The sequence below is a fragment of the Nuphar pumila genome, chromosome 2 (assembly GCF_984573655.1).
Source record: "Nuphar pumila chromosome 2, dmNupPumi1.hap1.1, whole genome shotgun sequence".
Classification (NCBI taxonomy): Eukaryota; Viridiplantae; Streptophyta; class Magnoliopsida; order Nymphaeales; family Nymphaeaceae; genus Nuphar; species Nuphar pumila.
Window position 1 is genome coordinate 9,226,936 of NC_143250.1, and position 20,236 is coordinate 9,247,171.

The window sequence follows — 20,236 nt, forward strand, 5'->3', positions numbered from 1 at the left end:
GCCTTTGCCGAGATATGTCAAGAAGAAACTCGGCTTGGTTTGAGCATTAAGAGTGATGATGTTTTGGTCGTTACTAGGCCCAGATCAAATGTTAAAGCATATAGACCTCCCCACTTTAACAAAAATAACTATGGACCTAGAAAGGGGATTATATGCCATTATTGTAATGAACCGGGGCATATAAGACCCGTTTGCCCAAAGCTTAAAGGAAAAGTTGCCGCGGTTGGAGAAGATTCTCCAAAGAAGGAAGAAAGCACCAAAGAAGGAGATATCAAAGAAACTCTAAATCACATCTCTGAAGTTCTCCAACATCTACTCAAGGCTTCTCCTTCAACATCCGGGGCTGCCATTGCCTACTCTTCATCTCCTCGAGGTATGTGGATACTAGACTCCGGTGCTTCTTTTCATATGACATCTCATAAAAATTCTCTTTCAAATATTTTTTCAGAACCTATATCTTCTTGTGTTTCAACGGCCGATGGTACATCATTAAAAATTGAAAGTATTGGATCTCTTAATTTTAAGAATTTTTTTGTTCCTAAAGTAAGAATCGTTCCTAAAATAAATTTAAACCTTTTTTCCGTATCTCAAATTACCGATCATGGATGCCAAGTCTCTTTCTCACCCAAGGATTGCACCGTGCAGGATCTCCAGTCAGGGAAGCTGATTGGGCAAGGGCATAGAAGGGGTGACCTCTATTTCATGGATTTTTTGACTCTTCCATCTAAGCCATCGTGCAATCTTGTAAAAGACAAAAGTATTGGAATATGGCATGAGAGACTTGGCCATCCAAATTTTGTAAAAATGTCTCTTTTTCCGTTTTTGAACAATACTTGTAAAGACAATCACATGCCTTGTAAAGATTGCATTTTTGGGAAATCTAAAGCTATTCCATTTCCACAAAGAAGTTACTTTACCACTCGGCCATTTGAACTTATCCATTCCGATGTGTGGGGACCTTCCCCTATTTTGTCTAAAGGTGGTTTTTCGTATTACGTTGTATTTATTGATGATTTTACTCGATTCACATGGATTTACTTCCTAAGTCGTAAATCCGAAGTTTTTTCCTTCTTTAAAGAATTTCATGCAATGGTCAAAAACCAATTTTTGGGAACTCTATCTATTCTTAGATCCGATTCGGGAGGCGAATATATGTCCAATGATTTTCAAACCTATTTGAAATAAAATGGAATTTGTCACCAACGTTCTTGCCCCAACACTCCGCAACAAAATGGCCTTGCGGAAAGAAAGCATAGGCACATAATAGAGACTACAAGAACATTGTTAATCTCAAAAAACATTCCAAAATCTTTTTGGGCCGAAGCGGTTCTAACCTCTTCATATCTTATCAATAGAACTCCTTCGTCCTCTTTGAAAAATCTTTCTACATTTGAAAAACTTTACAATATGTCTCCCGATTATAAAAGACTAAGAATTTTTGGATGTAAATGTTTTGTTTTAACCCACAAGAATGATAAACTTTCCCCTAGGGCTATTGAATGCATTTTTTTGGGATATGGCGAAAAACAAAAAGGATATCGATGTTTTGACATACTTAAAAACAAGCTTTATATCTCTAAAGATGTCACATTTCTTGAAGAGGAAAGTGGTTTTTCGCACCAACCAAATGAAAATATTGATTATTCATTCTTATTTGACTTATTGCCTAAAGATGATCATATTGATTCTAATGAATCTCTTAGTGAAGATCTTGTTGAACATCCAAGCGATGATCAAAACCTAGAAGAAAATGTTTCAAGACCAATACAAGTCTACTCTAGAAGGAATGAAAGGAATCCTCCTTGTGCCCTTGAAAGATTTTCCCAAAATGAGTCCATCGAAGAGACTTCTCAAAGAAGGTCAAATCGGATTTCTAAAATACCAAATAGATTTGTTTCTTATGACTCTTTTTCGCCTAATTTTCGAGCATGTCTACTTGCCCTTCACTCTTTTCATGAACCATCTCATTACAATGATGCTAAGCAATATGCTCATTGGAATGATGCTATGCAACTTGAACTTAATGCTCTTAAAAAGGCACAAACTTGGGAAATCATTGATCCTCCCAATGGCAAGAAACCCATTGGATGTAGATGGGTTTTTAAAGTAAAAACTAAGAGTGATGGTTCTTTGGAAAGATATAAGGCTAGGTTGGTAGCCAAGGGATATGCCCAAGAGTATGGGGTAGATTATGATGAAACTTTTGCCCCCGTTGCTCAAATGACTAGTGTTCGAGCTCTTATTGCTATAGCCGCAGTTAAAAAATGGCCAATCTTTCAACTAGATGTCAAAAATGCCTTTTTGAATGGTAGTTTAAATGAAGAAGTGTATATGGAACCGCCTCCGGGTATGGATTTAAATGGAAAAATCTTGAAATTAAAAAAGGCCTTATATGGTCTTAAGCAAGCCCCTAAAGCTTGGTATGATAGGTTTAGTAATGTATTAATAAATTTAGGTTTTTCTTCTTGTTATACTGACACTGCTCTTTTTGTTAAAAGGACAGGTGACTCCATTATTATGCTTCTGTTGTATGTTGATGATATGATCATTACTGGGAATGACAAAAAGGGAGTAAATAATGTAAAGTCCATGTTAAAAGAAACTTTTGATATGTCTGACCTTGGTTATTTGAGATATTTTTTAGGGATTGAAGTGGCTTATTCCCCGCGAGGATACATCTTATCTCAGATGAAATTAGCTGCAGAAATTTGTGCCAAATCAGGAATATCTGATGAAAAGAAAGTTGAGACTCCTGAAGTCATTAATGCAAAACTGAGACTTGAAGATGGTGTTCTTCTTGAGGATGCAACCCCCTACCGTCAATTAATCGGATCTCTCACCTATCTATCCATCACACGTCCAGATATTGCTCATGCGGTTCATGCAGTAAGCCAGTTTCAGCATGCACCTACTTCGGTTCATATGGCAGCCGTATTGAGAATTGTCAGATATATCAAAAATACTATATCCAAAGGACTCTTCTTATCCTCTTCCTCCTCTCTTGACTTAACTGCTTTTACTGATGCTGACTGGGGAGGAAATCCCAATGATCGTATCTCAATAACGGGTCTGTGTATTTTTTTAGGTGAATCCCTCATTTCGTGGAGATGCAAGAAGCAGCAGAAGGTTTCACTGTCATCCACTGAAGCTGAATATCGGGCCATGGCAATGACAACTATGGAAATCGTATGGCTCAGAAGTCTCCTTGCTGACATGGGCGTCCCCATTTCTACTCTCACCAAGCTCTGCTGTGACAACAAAAGTGCGATTTACATTGCTAGTAATCACACCTTTCATGAGCGGACCAAGCATATTGAAATGGACTGCCATTATGTTCGAGACGAATACCTCAGAGGGACTATCTCATTACCATATGTTACTTCAGAGCATCAACTAGCGGACTTCTTCACCAAGGCACTCCCAACTCCACGATTCATGTTTCTCCTTAGCAAACTTTCGGTCTTCTCCCCGTAAAGTTTGAGGGGGCGTGTTAAAATATATATATATATATATATACATACATATACTTATATATATACATTCGTATATATACAAGTATATGTATACATATATGTATATATATACATATTCTATTTTATTGAAATACCCGATAGGGGTATTATTGTAATTCTGTCAATGTACTTTTCTTTTTCTTTTTTATCTTTTTTCCCTTTTTCCTTTTTGCTTTTTACTTTTTATCTTTTTATTTTTTTCCTTTTAGGATGACCACAAGGGGCCCCACTCTTGTAGTCGTTGGGGCCCCAACGGTCATATTTCTGACCGTTGGAGCTCCCAACGACTACAAGGGAGCCCCCTTGTAGTCTCTTCCTTAGAGCCTCCCTCCTCTATAAATAGAGGAGGTGTTCTCCTTCTTATGTATGGGTTTTATACCCCTCTCTCTTCTCTTCTTCAATATCCAACTTATGACTTTAAGTCATTTCCATATTTGAGAGTTTTTGTGTGTGCACATTTGGTGATTGTGTTCTTGGCTTTAGTGGTCACTCTTTAAGAGTGACATTTGCTCTATTGGTGCTTCCGCCTCTTTTCATTACATGGGGATCTCAATAGAAGGGCCCACCAAGCTATGTTGTGATAACAAGAGTGCAATATACATTGCCAAAAATCATACTTTTCATGAGCGGACTAAACACATTGAGATAGACTGTCACTATGTTCGGGAAGCGTATCTGAAAGGAGTTATAGATCTTTCATATGTAACTTCAGAATATCAGTTGGCAGATTTCTTTACCAAAGCTTTGTGTGCTCCGCGGTTCAATTTCCTCCTTGGCAAACTTTCGGTCATCTTGCCCTAAGTTTGAGGGGGGGTGTTAAATTGTAATTTATAAGAAAATGTATTTTCTCTATATATTTTTTATATATAAAAGAAGATACATATATATATATATTTCATATATATAAAAGAAGATACATATACATATATATATATATATATCATATATGTATATGTATTCATCTACTCGTATATATAAAATATATATTTCTTTATTGTATTGGCTGTAGGGGTATTTTAGTCATTTCTACATTTTACACATATTCATGTTTTTGAATATGATTGTAATTCCTCCTTTTTATTTTTGTAATTTTTTTCATTTCTTATTTTTGTTTTTTTATATAATGTTTTTGTACACAGTCAGTGGCTGAGTGTATAACAGTCAGCCATTTTATTGTGTACACAGTTTTAAAAATATAGACGTTGGGTTAGCCCAACGTCTCTTAAGCTTGCTTATAAATAAGGGCTATGTGATCCCATTGTAGGTATGTATTAGAGTAAGGAGTTGTCTCCTTAAACTTATAAACACTGTGCATTTATTGCACTTTATTTGGTGTAAAGCTTATAAACACTGTGCATTTATTTTGTGTATTGGGTATTTGAAGTATAAGTTATTTGAAAACTTGATTGTTTGCAAGGATTCTTCATAGGAGGGGCCCACCATCTAGTCGTTGGGCCCCTTCCAACGGTCACATTTGTGACCGTTGGAGGGGCTCCAACGGCTAGAGGTGGAGCCTCTCCAAGGACTCCACCTCCTCTATTTAAAGTGGTTCTCCCCTTGTGTATTCTTATGCTTTTGGGATTATAGCCCAAGCACCTTTTCAATCTTATGACTCTTAGGTATGCTTTTGCGCATTAGTGAGTTTGTGTTGTGCTCTTTATGCACAAGTGTTTCAAGTGTTCTTGTTGTGCGTATGTGTACACATTTGTTTCCAAGAATATTGTAATATTGCTATTAGTATCTTGTTGAAGATACTTTTACATGGTATCAAAGCTTGGTTGAAGGAGGTTCGTGCTTCTATTTATTTTTCAAGTGCCTTGAAAAACGTGCCTTCAAGCTATTGGCATTTGAAGTGGATAACCTTCTTCGGGCAATATTTTGAGTCTCTTTTGTTAAGGAAGGCGTGAAAGTTTCTTGAAGTACGCATTATTTTTCAACTTCTATCCTCTCTAATGGGCGAAAAAGACTCCCATTTCTCTCTTGGCTTCAAATTGAATGGCTCAAACTATCATGTTTGGGCCGGGAACATGGAAGCTCAAATAAAAGGTAAGGGTCTTTGGGGATACGTTCTTGGTTCTATACCGAAACCCGAACCAAGGATTACTTTGGTAGAGAAAGGCAAAATCAAAATTCTCGAAGGAGAAGACAGGAACAAAGCTCTTGAGGAATACTCCAAGAAACATGAAGAATGAGAAATGAAAAATTTCAAGATTCTTTCTTAGATGTTTTCATCGGTTGAAACAAAGATAAATGCCAACATTATTAAATTCAAGAAAGCATCAGAAGCTTGGCATTATCTACAAAAAATGTACACGTCAAAAGACTTGTCACATAAGTATTATCTCCAAAAAAGGGCTTTGACCCTTCAACAAAATCAGATGTCCATAAGAGAATACTTTGTGGAATTGTCGTCCATATGGGATGAACTCGCAATGCTTGAGCCTAAGTGGAGTGAAGAAGCTATTGAGCTTAGATACAAACAATTGGAAGAGGACCATTTTTTTAATTTTTTGAATGGTCTTAGACCCGAGTTCGAGCAAATTCGGTCCTCTCTCCTTTCCTCCTTCGTTTCCCCCTCTCTTGAAGATGTCATTACAAAGCTAAGTGGGGAGAAAACTCGTATGAACTTTAGCAAAAACAATTCAAGTGTTCTTGCTACTTCAAGTAATGAAGAAAATGAAGGCGCTAATGCCGTATCAAGACCGGGGAGCAATTTGAAAACTTATAAGCCTCCTCACTTTAAGAATCAAAATTCAATTGGTCAAGGTGTAAAGAAGGACTATAGCAAGCTTACATGTTATTTTTGTAAGAACCGGGGCACATTAAACCTATATGCCCAAAATGAAAGAAAATACTTGCTATGGCCATGACATCTCAACAAGAGGAACGTCCATCATCGTCAAATGGGTCTCTCTCTCTTCATCAAATTGTAGAACCTTTGCAACCTCTTCTCAAGGGAGGAACTTTCAGAGCTGCTATGTCTACCTCTTCACCTTCCGGTAAGATATCTTGGCTTTTAGATTCCGGCGCATCTTTTTATATGACTCCAAGTGTTTGCTCCCTTTCTGAATTTTCTAAAAATCCTCTTCCATCTTTTGTCTCAACGGTGGATGAAACACCTCTTGAAATAAAAGGAATAAGAAATTTTGAAAAACAAGATTTTTTTATCCCTAAAATTCGTCTTATACCAAAATTAAATTTAAATTTACTTTCGGTCTCTCAACTCTCGGATCATGGTTGCGATGTAAAATTCACTTCTGATAAATGTTGGATTCAGGATCGCCAGTCCGGGAGATTGATTGGGGAAGGCTCTAGGAGAGGCGAACTCTACTACATTGACTTTCTTCAAGTTCCCAAGAATCAATTTTGTAATGTTGTTCAAAACAAAGATATTCATGTATGACATAAAAGACTGGGACATCCCAACATTGTTAAAATCTCTTATTTGCCTTTTATTAAACATCTTTGTAAATGAGATTTTGTTTGTAATGATTGTATTCTTGGGAAAATGAAAAATCTAACTTTTTCTCAAAGATCCATGTTTTCAACAAAGCCTTTTGAAATTGTTTATTCCGATGTATGGGGACCTGCTCCTGTGATATCTAAAGGAGGATTCTCGTATTATGTTATCTTCGTGGATGATTACACTAGGTTTTGTTGGATATACTTTCTTAAACATAAACATGAAGTTTTTTCAATGTTTAAAAATTCTTAGGTCTGACTCTGGTGGTGAATACCTTTCAAATGAATTCAAGAGTTACATTGAAAGTTATGGTATTATCCTTCAAAAATCTTGCTTAAAACCCCACAACAAAATGGGTTAGTCGAACGGAAGCATAGGCATATTATTAAAAAAACTAGAACCTTGCTCATTTCACAAAACATTCCAAAGAAACTATGGGCTGAAGCCGCCCTTACCTCGGTATATCTCATAAACAGACTTCCATCGAAGAATTTGAGTAAAATTTCTCCTTTTGAAAAGTTGCATGAAAAAGAACCTGATTATAGCAGGTTAAGGGTGTTTGGATGTAAGTGCTTTGTCCTTACATATAAAAATGAAAAGCTTTCCCCAAAGGCCATTTCGTGTGCCTTTCTTGGTTATTCCGAAACCCATAAGGGTTTTCGATGTTATGACATTAAAAATGACAAACTTTATGTTTCCAGAAATGTGAATTTTTTGGAAAATCTTAGTGGTTTTGAAAGTCCAGAATTACATAATGAAAATGTTGATTATTCTTTTTTGTTTGAACTATTAGCCAAAGGTGATGATTCTAGTGATGATGAGTCAAATCAGAATGACTCAAGTGATATTGATATTGAGAAAATCATTTCTTCGCTTTACTCCTCTCACCAACCTATTGATGAAGGGCCATCTAGAGATCCCATCACCTATACTCATAGAGATATGAGCACTTTTAGAAGTGCTCTTGAAAGATATGATGATAGTTAGACTATTCCTCAAGGTGAGGAAAATCTTCGTAGAACCGAAAGACACAAAAAAGCTCCCTCTAGGTTCATATCATATGATTCTTTTTCACCTAGATATAGAGATGTTTTAGTGCCATTCACTTCTACGTAGAACCTAGAAACTTTGCGGAAGCTAGTAAAAGTCCTGAATGGATAGTTGCGATGGAAAATGAACTCGGAGCTCTAAAAAAAGCTAAGACATGGGAATTTCAAGTTCTTCCTAAGGGTAAGAAAACAATAGGGTGTAGATGGGTTTTTAAAGTTAAAACTAAGAGCGATGAATCTTTTGAGGGATATAAGTCTGGATTGGTTGCCAAGTGTTATAGTCAAGAGTATAGGATTGACTATGAAGAAACTTTTGCACCTGTAGCTTGAATGGTCATTGTTCGATGTCTCATCACTGTTGCATCAATTAACAATTGGAACATCTATCAAATGGATGTTAAGAATGCCTTTCTGAATGATGATTTGAATGAGGAAGTTTATATGGATGCTCCACCTGGAATAGAGACTCCCAAAGGAAAAGTGCTTCGTCTTACGAAAGCGCTCTATGGCCTAAAACAAGCTCTTAAGGCTTAGTACGATAGGTTTAACTCAGTAATGTTGGAAAATGTTTTTTCTTCTTGCTTTACTGATACTGCTTTGTTTGTTAGAAAATCCAATGCAGGGATTATGATTTTGTTGTTGTATGTGGATGATATGCTCATCATCGAAAGTGATTCTAATGGGGTTAAGGGTATAAAATCAATTTTAAAAGATAAATTTAGAATGTCTAACTTGGGTTTTCTAACTTATTTTTTGGGAATTGAAGTAGCATACTCTCATAGAGGGTATTTTTTATCTCAAACTAAGCTTGCTTCTGAGATCATTGACAAGTCAGGTATTACAGATGAAAAGGTTTGTAAAACTCCTGCCATAGTGGGAACTAAAATGAAGATTGATGATGGTATTCCTCTTTCGGATCCTACTCCCTACAGACAGCTTGTAGGATCATTGATGTATCTGAGTATTACCAGACCAAATATCTCTCATGCAGTGTATACTGCAAGTCAGTTTCAGCATGCACCAACATCTGTCCATATGAGTGCTATCTTACGAGTCGTAAGATACATTAAGGGTACTTCTAAACAAGAGAGTTTTTATATCCTCTTCGTCTGACTTAAAGTTAATTGCTTATACTGACTCTGATTGGGGAGGTGACCCAAATAACTGTCACTTCACCACTAGTTTTTGTGTGTTTTTAGGAGATTCACTAATTTCATGGAGATGCAAGAAGCAGCAAAAAATGTCTCTATTATCAACTGAAGCCGAATATCGTGCCATGGCAACTACCACAATGAAAATTGTATGGATTCATCAGTTGTTGGAAGATATGGGGATCACAATCGAATGACCTACCAAGCTATGTTGTGACAACAAAAGTGCAATTTATATTGCTAAGAATCACACCTTTCATGAGCGGACCAAACACATAGAGATGGATTGTCACTATGTTCGTGAGGCGTACCTCAAAGGAGTCATTGACCTTCCATATGTTACGTCAGAATATCAGCTGGCGGATTTCTTCACCAAAGCTTTGTGTGCTCCGCGCTTCAACTTCCTTCTTAGCAAACTCTCAGTCATACTGCCCTAAGTTTGAGGGGGGGTGTTAAATTATGTAATCAATCATGTAATGTTATATATATATATTTTATATATATAAGGTAATACATATACATATATTAATATATATGTATATGTATCTACTTATTATATATATAAAATATATATTTCTAATTGTTTAGCCGTAGGGGTAGTTTAGTCTTTTTAGACATATTCTTTTCGAAATATGTTTTGTAATTCTTTTTATTTTTATTTTTATTATTTATTTTTTGTTCTTTTTGTAAAAGGTAAAAAGTACCTTGTAGGGGCCCACCATCTAGTCGTTGGGCCCCTTCCAACGGTCACATTTGTGACCGTTGGAGGGGCTCCAACGGTTAGAGGTGGAGCCTCTCCAAGGACTCCACCTCCTCTATTTAAAGTGGCTCTCCCCTTGTGTATTCTTATGCTTTTGGAATTATAGCCCAAGCACCTTTTCAATCTTATGACTCTTGGGTATGCTTTTGCGCATTTGTGAGTTTGTGTTGTACTTTTTATGCACAAGTGTTTCAAGTGTTCTTGTTGTGCGTATGTGTACGCATTTGTTTCCAAGAATATTGTAATATTGCTATTAGTATCTTGTTGAAGATACTTTTACAGCCATACCATTGGGATTCAAACTTGCAACGTCCCAACGCAAGGCGACGTGCACTAACTCCTGCCAGACAAGCGGAGCCCCCCGTTGGTATGGTGTTGAACCTGATACAATGACCGACTTTGGCGTAGCTGCAAGACTTTCTAATCAATATAATGACCTGCATCCTATGCCTTTGTGAGTCTATACTCTATAGAGCACTATCTTTATATCCAACAATCTATACAGACACACAAACCTACCACATGCAGCTGGTATGAATTACAAAGCCAACATATTAGCAATCCATCAACTAAGCTTTATTTCAAGCCATTGATTGGTCTGAATCCCCCCAGACTGAAAAACATAAATGATATCTACAATATATTTTATTTCAGATTTCAAAACCATATATGTTAAAAATTACATTAATTGCTCTTGTAATGCTCTCTCCCTCTCTCACCACTGCTGTTTGATGGAATTTTGACTTTTGAAATTTATATTGTTAATCTGAGGAAATAAGTTATAATTATAGAAAAGTCTTCAATAACCAGATTAGACCAAATTTGTCCTCAATTCTAAAATTCAAAAGCTACGTAAAATACATTATGCTGTCATACACATCCAAAACCAGTGCTCCCTGTCTGATGACCTTAAGAGAAAATACCAAAGCTCCCCTAGTCACCAATTCGTGAGTTGGCTCACCAAGTACGCTAGAATATTCTTCCAGTTGCATCTAGCTTGATTTAACCTAACTTTAAACTGCCTAACACCACCCTATGCTGGTCACAAGCCAACCTAAATAGCCCCAACATAAACAACATATTTACTCTTACTTGACTGAGGGTATTGTTCTATACATGGCAACAACCATCAGAGGAATCCACTTTTTGCTTGTCTGATTAGAGAGTGACAATTGATTTTGAAGGAAGACCTATTCCATTTTATGGCATGCATATAGAGGCATCTCACATTTTCTCTCCTCTCCACTGTTTTCTTTGAAGCAATAACTTAGAGTATCCATGTAGCATAGTTGTAGACTCTTCATACAAGATTTTCCAATTTACAAGAAACATTGTAGCTTTGAAATATGGAAAATTATTTGGTAGAAGTCATAAAGTATTTATTTTTGGCAAACAAAAGGAATACACTAAATAACATCATCAGAGACAAGCAATGAGTAGTCACTGCGAGTCAAACAAAGAAGAATTTACACAAACAAGAGTTTAATATGGAATATATTTATTAAAATACACTAACCTTTGGCAAGATAATACATTTATCACTATTATCTCAAATGCTTCATCATTTTTTATATGCAAGAATTTGGTTGTTCACAAGGTAGAGTAAGATATTTGAGAGTGATAAGACCATATTCATTTTCATTCATGTAAGCGAACCAATTTCAACTTACTAGGGAAATTCCACTTCCATACTGAAATTTTATTCATCTCTATCTCAACATCATCTCTGTATGCTTTAAGTATGTCATCTTTAATTTTTCAAATGCAACATTGATATGTTCCCCTTGGTTTGAATCCTAATAAATTACAATTGCACAACCAAAAACTTAACCCCACAGTGACAAAACATGTAATCTGCTATGGGACCAACTTGTTTTCATGATAAACTTGAACATAATTCATGCTGATAAGACACATCATAAATGATTATGCACATGCAAAGTTTTTCTTCCATGCAAACCATGATCTCACTTCTAATCCACCAAAGCATGTGCATCAATATCCACTTTCTCAGATTTTTTTTTGCCAAATTGCAGTAAAGTTGATGAATGGAACAGCATGGCACGTTCAGCAGTGTGGAAGAACATAACTAAAATGCTGTTTTTTGGGGCTCCACTTGTTTGGTAGGAGCAGTTAGTGCATGTCACCATGTAATGGGACATCTCAAGTTCGATACCCATTGCTATGTAGGTGGTTGTGTAACCGTTGTAAAAGGAGGGGGCCTTAATTCCCCCAGCTCTGTTATGAAAAAAAAAAGCTTTCTTTGATAGATTTTAGCATGATAATCATTTCATACCAAACCAAAGGTGATTTTTTTTATTCTCCTATGTCTCATTAACCAATTAGGAGCTGTTCCAATCTAAGAGAAAACATTACACAATTCCTTATCCTACTATCTTCAGAACTGTACTTAGACAATGTGTATGACTAGACATAATATTCGTTAAAATCATCTGAAACCATGAACAACCACCAAAGCTGCTTCCATGAAAGTCCCAAGTTCGCAAACAACGTAGATATGCAGAATATATGCTTCCTCTATAAAAATTGTGTGATGTTGCTGTGGTTCTTTACCATTTTTTAAATATTATTTATTTCTTCTATATACCGTCTACAGGGATAATGGTTACTCCTTAATTAGTTGCAGTCAGGATTACGATTTAATTCATCATCATGATGAAGTCTTATCAAAACTACTTGAGGTCGGCTTCAGCACATCAATTTAATTATATACTTGTATTTCTTCCAAATAGCTGTCCTTTCAGATTAGTCGCCATATTCCAGAAGTTGTGCAACCTAAAAACAAAACAGGAACCAGAATTTGTGCAACTATGATCTCAGATCCAAAGGGAAAACACCTATTGTGCACATTCCAAGCAATAAAAAGAAGTGGGATGGGAAATTGCAGGCATCTCAAGCAACAAAAAACAAATATGGATGTATTTATGAAGAAAGCAGCCTGCTTAAAGATACTAAAGTCAAACTTACCAAACTGGAAATAAGTCATAAAGTAAAAAGAAATATGGCAAACAGAAATGAAGAACTCATCGAGCTAACAATCACTAACCAGAACAATTCCTTCCACACACCTCCTTATGCCTTCTCTCATAAAACTGATACACAAGTACAAGGAAAACCGATTAGCTCGACGCAAGCGAAACAGATCGCGTCCCCGCAGGCCGGGAATCACATAAGCATCAACTTAAGTTGGGATACGATCAAAGGAGCACAATTGCATAAAGACGGCAACAAACCACGCTGTTAAAATCACAAGCTAGAAACACAATACACCCAGAATCATGCATAGAATCAAGATATTTGCAATGGTGACATATGGGTATTTGAGATCATTCAAAAACAAAGAGTAACAAGAAGGAATTGAATAGGAATCACTACAAGAAGGCATAATAAATATATGATTAAAAAAAAAGATAACAGTTCATAACCATTGAAAGAGACCACATCGATGACCTTACTTGGATTTCATCCTGAGGATTCTATCTGATAAGAACTCATCCTTCTCTGCTTTAGCTTCCTTGGAGCCAAAGGAGTAAGAAGACAGGGGATAGACGTCAACAACAAGCCCAGAATCCATTCTCTCTCTCTCTCTCTCTTCAGAGTACTATGCAAAAAGTAGATGTCCAAATAGTTAATTGAGGGGAGAGGAAAGGTTGGGGGGCATGTAGTGAACTCTATCACAAAAAAAGAATCATTTTAACGTAAGTATACGGTGTGAGACCCGAAGCCGTTGGTAGTTTGGATGGTCCAGTGGTTTTCCTTTGACGGGTAATGATGTTGTGACGAAATGTTAAATCCGAGTTAAGTTCTGCAGTAACTTTCTGTCAGTTTTACCAAGAGAGTATTTTCACTTTTGATTTTTCTTTTTTGGAGTAAAGGGGTCAATTTCAAATGTTTTTTTTTAAGATGAATCTATGAAGCACGTATGGTTTCCTTGGTTTTATTGTCTGTTTCATCGTGTTCGAGTACACGCGTTATGGACAACGGCTGCATGCTCGTTTGTCGGTTTGGCCGGTTTTGGTACAACGGACGGCAAACTAATTACTTTTTTAACCATGGTCACATATCTCGTTAGCGTTTTTTTCACAATGGAAATTCTTGCAATATATTTAAAAAATCTTGAAAAAGTCTTGGAAAAATATCAGTACATTGTACTTTTTTTAAAGGCAGCTGGGGTTAGGCAGACCCCTACCAGTTATACAATAATACCATTGGGTTTTGAACATGCGTCCAAACACAAGATGACATGACCTCACCAGTCCTGCGGCACCTTGGACTGCTGAATTCTTCGAGTCGGGTGCTGGCCCTTCACAATCGTACTCGCTGCCCTCCAGCTCCTCCCAAGCTAGATTGAGGATTCAAGAGATTGTGAAGAGATATATCCGCAACTATATTATCATTTACCTCATCATCCTTGCCTGCACCATGTAAGAAGCGTCATCCTGCCACTCTCTCTCTCTCTCTCTCTTTTACACCCTCTCCGCATCTCAGCTAAATTCGTAGATCTTTTGTTATGTTGGTGATGCACACACACATGGCCATTTAGGACAAGATATAATTGGTCTTTTTTTCTGGGGACATCTTTGTGATGTGAGTTGAGGTTTTTGCAAAATATATTACCTCTGGTGGGAGCTTGGCATTAGATGGGATTTGTAGAATCCCGACACCCTCTCTTGTTTGGGATGGATATTTCAAATACTGGAAACTGGATGGAGTTGGGCAGCGCTAAATCCATCACTCTCTCCAATTTGGCTACAACCTCTGCGAGGAGGTTGTTGCACAATCAAGCGTTCAGCGCCCATCTTGACACCCCCTGGCATCTTCACAACTGCCTCTCTTACCAGCCCAAAGCTTGATTTGTTGACACAGAGAGGTTGAAAGACTGGTTTAGAAGCCTTGAATATTATTAGGTTGCAACTTCTAATTAGTTTGGTCTGCAAGATATCCATCATATTGTAAATGTAGTTGCTTGATAAGACATAACAAATGCCTAACTATTCAGCTGTCCTGCCCAGTAACTTCCTGCCATGGACACCCTTGTTAAGTGTGAAGATCCATTGGATTTTATGACCCAGGTCCGGACCAACGTGAGACCGGTTCGGGTTATTGTGTACCCATGTTTTTTTGGTGGTTTGCGATGTAATTAATTTGCTTGGGATATAAAAGCAAATTAGGGTTGCCTCCCATTGTAATTTCTTCATTCAAACTTTCTTGATTGTAGAAATATCCCAGCACCCCATGGAGTACGATTAAGCAATCAGCTTAAGTCGGAACCACGTAAAAAAACCTCTATGTTTTTCCCTTTTCTTGTTTTTTCTTTGAGATGATTCTGGTTCTCGGTTTGTTCTTCGATTGTGTGTGTTTGCCCGTGGGTCTTTATGAAGGTAGCTTCCCTACAACTAGTATCAGAGCCTACGTTCGGAGGTCTAGGGCTAACACAATGGCTGAAGACAAATACAAGATCGAGAAGTTCAATGGTACGAACTACACTTTCTGGAAGATGCAGATGGAGGATATCTTGTATCAAAAGGATTTATATCAGCTGATCAACGGAAAGAAGCCAGATAGCGTAAAACAAGAAGATTGGGATATTTTGGATTGTGCGACTGAGCTTCGCGCCATCATCGGTTGCGTAAACCTCAGTCGCACAATCCCCAACCGATGGCGCAATGCTTTGGAGACTGTGCAACTGAGCCTCGCGCCATTGGTTGCGTCAAATATTACCAAAGAAAAGACTACAACAGATTTATTCAAAGCCCTAGAAAAGATGTACGAGAAACCTTCTGCGGTGAACAAGGTATATCTGATGAAAAAGTTGTTTAACCTAAAGATGCCTTAAAACTCTATTGTTGCTGAACATCTTAATGAATTAAATACAGTCACGAATCAGTTAGAATCCGTGGGCATTAATTTTGATGATGAGATTAAAGCTCTTATCCTATTATCGAGTTTGCTAGAAAATTGGAATGAACTTGTCATGGCAGTGAGTAATTTCTTCGAGTCTACAAAAATTAAAATGGAAGATGTTACTGGATTGATATTAGGAGAAGAGGCTAGGAGAAGAGCATCAGGTGAGGATGCTGCTTTGGGTTCAACACTAAGCATAGAGGAAAGAGGCAGGTCTACGAATAGGGGAGGCAACAAGGGTAAGGGAAGAAGAAATTCCAGAAGTAGTAGAAACAAGAGTAAATCTCATTTTAGAGATCCAAAACCTAAAGGTTGTTGGAATTGTGGTCAGATGGAGCATTGGAAGCGAGATTGTAAAGTACCATTGAAAAAATAGCAAAACATGAATAATCGGGGAAGTAAGAACAACGTCAATGCTACCGATGAGTCGGATAATGAAGCCCTAATTTGTTCGTTGGATTCTCGCAATGAGTCTTAGATTGTAGACTCGGGAGCCTCATTCCTTGCCACTCTACGCATGGATGTGTTACAAAACTATGTGCAGGGAAATTTTGGAAAGGTTTATTTGGGTGATGATGAAGCCTGCAACATAGTTGGAAAAGAGGATGTGCAGATAACTCAGACAGACAGGACAATACTGAATCTGAAGATTGTTAGACATGTGCCTAGTCTAACAAGGAATCTTATTTCAGTGGGTCAGTTGTCAGAGGGTGGAGTAGTCACGTCATTTACAACAGATGCTTGGAAGATGAGCAAAGGGGCACTGGTTGTGGCTCGAGGTGAAAAGGAAGGAACCCTATATGTATCTTCAGGCACTTACAGTAGCATCGCAGTGGCAACATCATAGGTTGGAACACATGAGTGAAAAAGGGATGAAAGTAATATTGTTGAAGGGGAAATTTCCGAGTTGTAAGTCATTGGACTTAGACTTCTGCGAGGATTGCATCTTCAGGAAACAGAAAAAGGTTAGCTTTACAAAGGTGGCAAGAAATTTAAAATCAGAAAAGTTGGAGCTGGTTCATACGGATGTGTGGGGCCCATCTCAGGTATCCTCTCTTGGTGGCTCATGTTATTTTGTCACTTTCATTGATGACACTACTAGAAAATTATGGGTTTATTTTCTCAAGCACAAATCTGATGTGTTTGGTGTTTTCAAGAACTGGAAAGCATTAGTTGAGAATGAAACAGGAAAGAAATCAAAGTGTTTAAAGTCTGATAATGGCGGCGAATATTGTGATGGTAAGTTTGAAGCTTACTATGTTGTGAATGAGATTCAGAGATTGAAAACGATCCCAAAGAAGCCAAGACAGAATGGAGTCACTGAGTGCATGAATAGGAAAATCCTAGAGTGTGCAAGGAGCATGAGGTCACATGCTGGGTTACCTAAGCAATTTTGGGCTGGCGCAATGAATACATCTGTGTATTTAATCAACAGGAGGCCTTCAGTTCCTTTGGATCATGGATTGCCGGAGGAGGCTTGGTCAGGTAAAGAGGTAAATTTATCGCATTTACGAGTCTTTGGTTGCATGACATACATGCATATTGAATCAAGAGGAAGGAATAAACTTGATGCTAAGTCTCGAAAGTGCGTGTTCATAGGCTATGGTACCGATAGCTATGGGTATAAGCTGTATGATTTTGAAAACCGAAAAACACGCAGGAGTATGGATGTGGTATTTAATGAGTCTGTTTTGTATAAAAATAGACAAAATCAATCCGAGGAGGCTAATGAAAATTCAGACTTTGTAGAGTTTGAGGGGATCCCTAACAGGAAAGTTTTAAAACCTCAGGATATTAATACACAACCTACTCCACATGCAGATCCACAGACTCCTCCTCTCAGGAGGTCCACTCGTACGATTAAACCTAGAATGCGTTATTCTCCGGCTTTAAACTATTTGTTGTTGACTGATAGTGGTGAACCAGAATGTTTTAAGGAAGCATTGCAGGTGGATACTAGAGAGGAGTGGGAGCATGCGATGGATGATGAGATGGATTCTCTCTCATCAAACTAGACTTGGGATTTGGTTCAATTGCCAAAGGGGAAGAGAGCTCTGCACAAAAAATGGGTATACATGCTTAAAGAAGAATCTGATGGGAGTAAACGCTACAAGGCGAGGTTGGTAGTGAAGGGTTTGGAGCAGAAACCAGGTATTGACTACACTAAAATATTTTCTCCTGTTGTGAAGATTTCTACTATCAGATGTGTTCTTAATATTGCAGCTATTGAGAATTTACACTTAGAGCAGTTAGATGTAAAAACTACATTCCTTCATGGGGATTTGGAGGAGGATATTTACATGCATCAGCCAAAAGGTTATGTTGTGAAAGGCAAGGAGGATCAGGTTTGCAAGCTTTGAAGGAGTCTGTATGGATTGAAACAGGCACCTAGGTAGTGGTATAAAAAGTTTGATACTTTTATGGCAGTAACAAGGTTTAGTAGATGTCATGGGGATCACTACTGTTATTTTAAGAAGCTTGGTAAATCTTATCTTATACTTTTATTGTATGTAGATGATATGCTTGTTGCAGGTTCAAGCATGGATAAGATTGCTAATCTCAAAGCACAATTGTCTAGAGAGTTTGCAATAAAGGATTTGGGTTTTGCGAAGAAAATCCTTGGGATGCGAATCAGTAGGGACAGAGTGAAATGAAAGTTGAAGTTGTCACAGGAAGAATATGTTGAAAAGGTGCTCAAAAGATTCAACATGGAATGTGCTAAGCTTGTTAGCACACCATTGGCGAGTCACTTCAAGCTTTCGAAGAAAAAAGGGGCAGTAACTGATGAAGAGAAAAACTATATGGCCAAAGTTCTGTATGCCTCAGCGGTAGGCAGCCTGATGTATGCTATGGTTAGCATAAGGCCAGACATTGCTTATGCAGTAAAAGTTGTCAGCAGGTTCATGGCAAATCCAGGCAAGGATCATTGGGAGGCGGTCAAGTGGATTCTGCGGTATCTGAGAGGTACTTCTAATTTGGCTTTGTGTTTTGGGGGTTTTGATATTTTTTTGCAATGATTTGTAGATTCAGACTTAGCTTGGGACATTGACAGTAGAAAGAGCACTACTGGGTATGTTTTTACTTTGTGGAGCGCAGCAGTTAGTTGGGTTTTGCCGCTACAAAAATTAGTAACTATTTCCACAACAGAGGCAGAGTATGTTGCAGCCACAGAGGCATGCAAGGAGATGATATGGTTGAGGAGCTTCATGAAAGAGTTGGGTAAGGATCAAGGTAATTGCAGATTGTTCAGCGATAGTCAAAGTGCGATACATTTGGCAAAGAATACAGCCTTTCATTCGAGGACCATGCATATCGACATAAAGTATCACTTTATTCGCTCTTTGTTAGAGGATGGTCAGTTCACTTTGGAAAAGATTCACAATAGAGATAATCCGACATACATGTTTACGAAGGTGGTTACTGTGGAGAAGCTGAAGTCCTGTTCAGCTTCTGTGAGTCTCCAAGCTTGAGTGGGAGGTTGAGTGCTGGTGGTGTTGATGATTGTTGGTGACAGTTGTTCACAATTGATGATTGGCGGAATGTCTAAATCAATCTTCAAGTGAGAGATTGTTAAGTGTGAAGATTGATTGGATTTTATGACCCGGGTCCGGACCAATGTGAGACCGGTCCGGACTACTGTGTACACATTTTTTTTGGTGGTCTGTGATGTAATTAATTTGCTTGGGATATAAAAGCAAATTAGGGTTGCTTCCTATTGTAATTTCTTCATTCAGACTTTCTTGATAGTGGAAATATTCCAGCACCCCGTGGAGTACGATTAAGAAATCAGTTTAAGTCAGAACCACGTAAAAAACCTCTGTGTTTTTCCCTTTTCTTGTTTTTTCTTTGAGATTATTCTGGTTCTGGGTTTGTTCTTCAATTGTGTGTGTGTTGGTCCGTGGGTCTTTACGAAGGTAGCTTCCCTACAACCCTTGTGTTTGTGTGTATATGTGTGTGTTCTTAAAAGGAGTTTTGATGATCCAATCCATGTTTTTAACATGTGTGTGTTCTTAGAGGGTGTTTTGATGATCCAATCCATGTTTTCAACTAAACAAATCATGTAGATCACATTTATAAAGGTGTTTTGGTCATTTCATTTAATTCAATGTAGTTAATGTAAAATATAATAAGTTTAATGTTAGATAAACCCTCTATATCTATGTAATATAGACACAAACACGACTGTATATTTTTTTCTGTACACACAAACACGACTATATATTTTTTCTGTACACACAAACACGTGCGTGCCTGTGCCCACGTGATTATATGCACTCAAAAAATTTAACCTAAAGTAATTAAACATGAATATAATCTTAAATGTAAACTCTTAAACAAAAATTCTAAGTCATTACATTAAACAATATCCTCTCTCT

General features: G+C 37.6%; 1 protein-coding gene across 2 annotated transcripts in view; it reads right to left on the minus strand.

Annotated features, from left to right (window-relative positions):
* Positions 1-13,599, minus strand: part of LOC149844687 (pre-mRNA cleavage factor Im 25 kDa subunit 1-like) — a 29,671-nt gene extending 16,072 nt beyond the window's left edge. For both annotated transcript variants that reach the window (XM_089997302.1, XM_089997300.1), the window contains exons 1-2: positions 13,412-13,599; positions 13,003-13,048 (exon numbers count right to left, since the gene is read on the minus strand). In XM_089997302.1, coding sequence (XP_089853428.1) covers positions 13,003-13,048; positions 13,412-13,530 — 165 coding nt within the window. In that variant the 5' untranslated portion in view covers positions 13,531-13,599. The remainder of the gene's footprint in view (positions 1-13,002; positions 13,049-13,411) is intronic.
* Between the last annotated feature and the right edge of the window lie 6,637 nt (positions 13,600-20,236).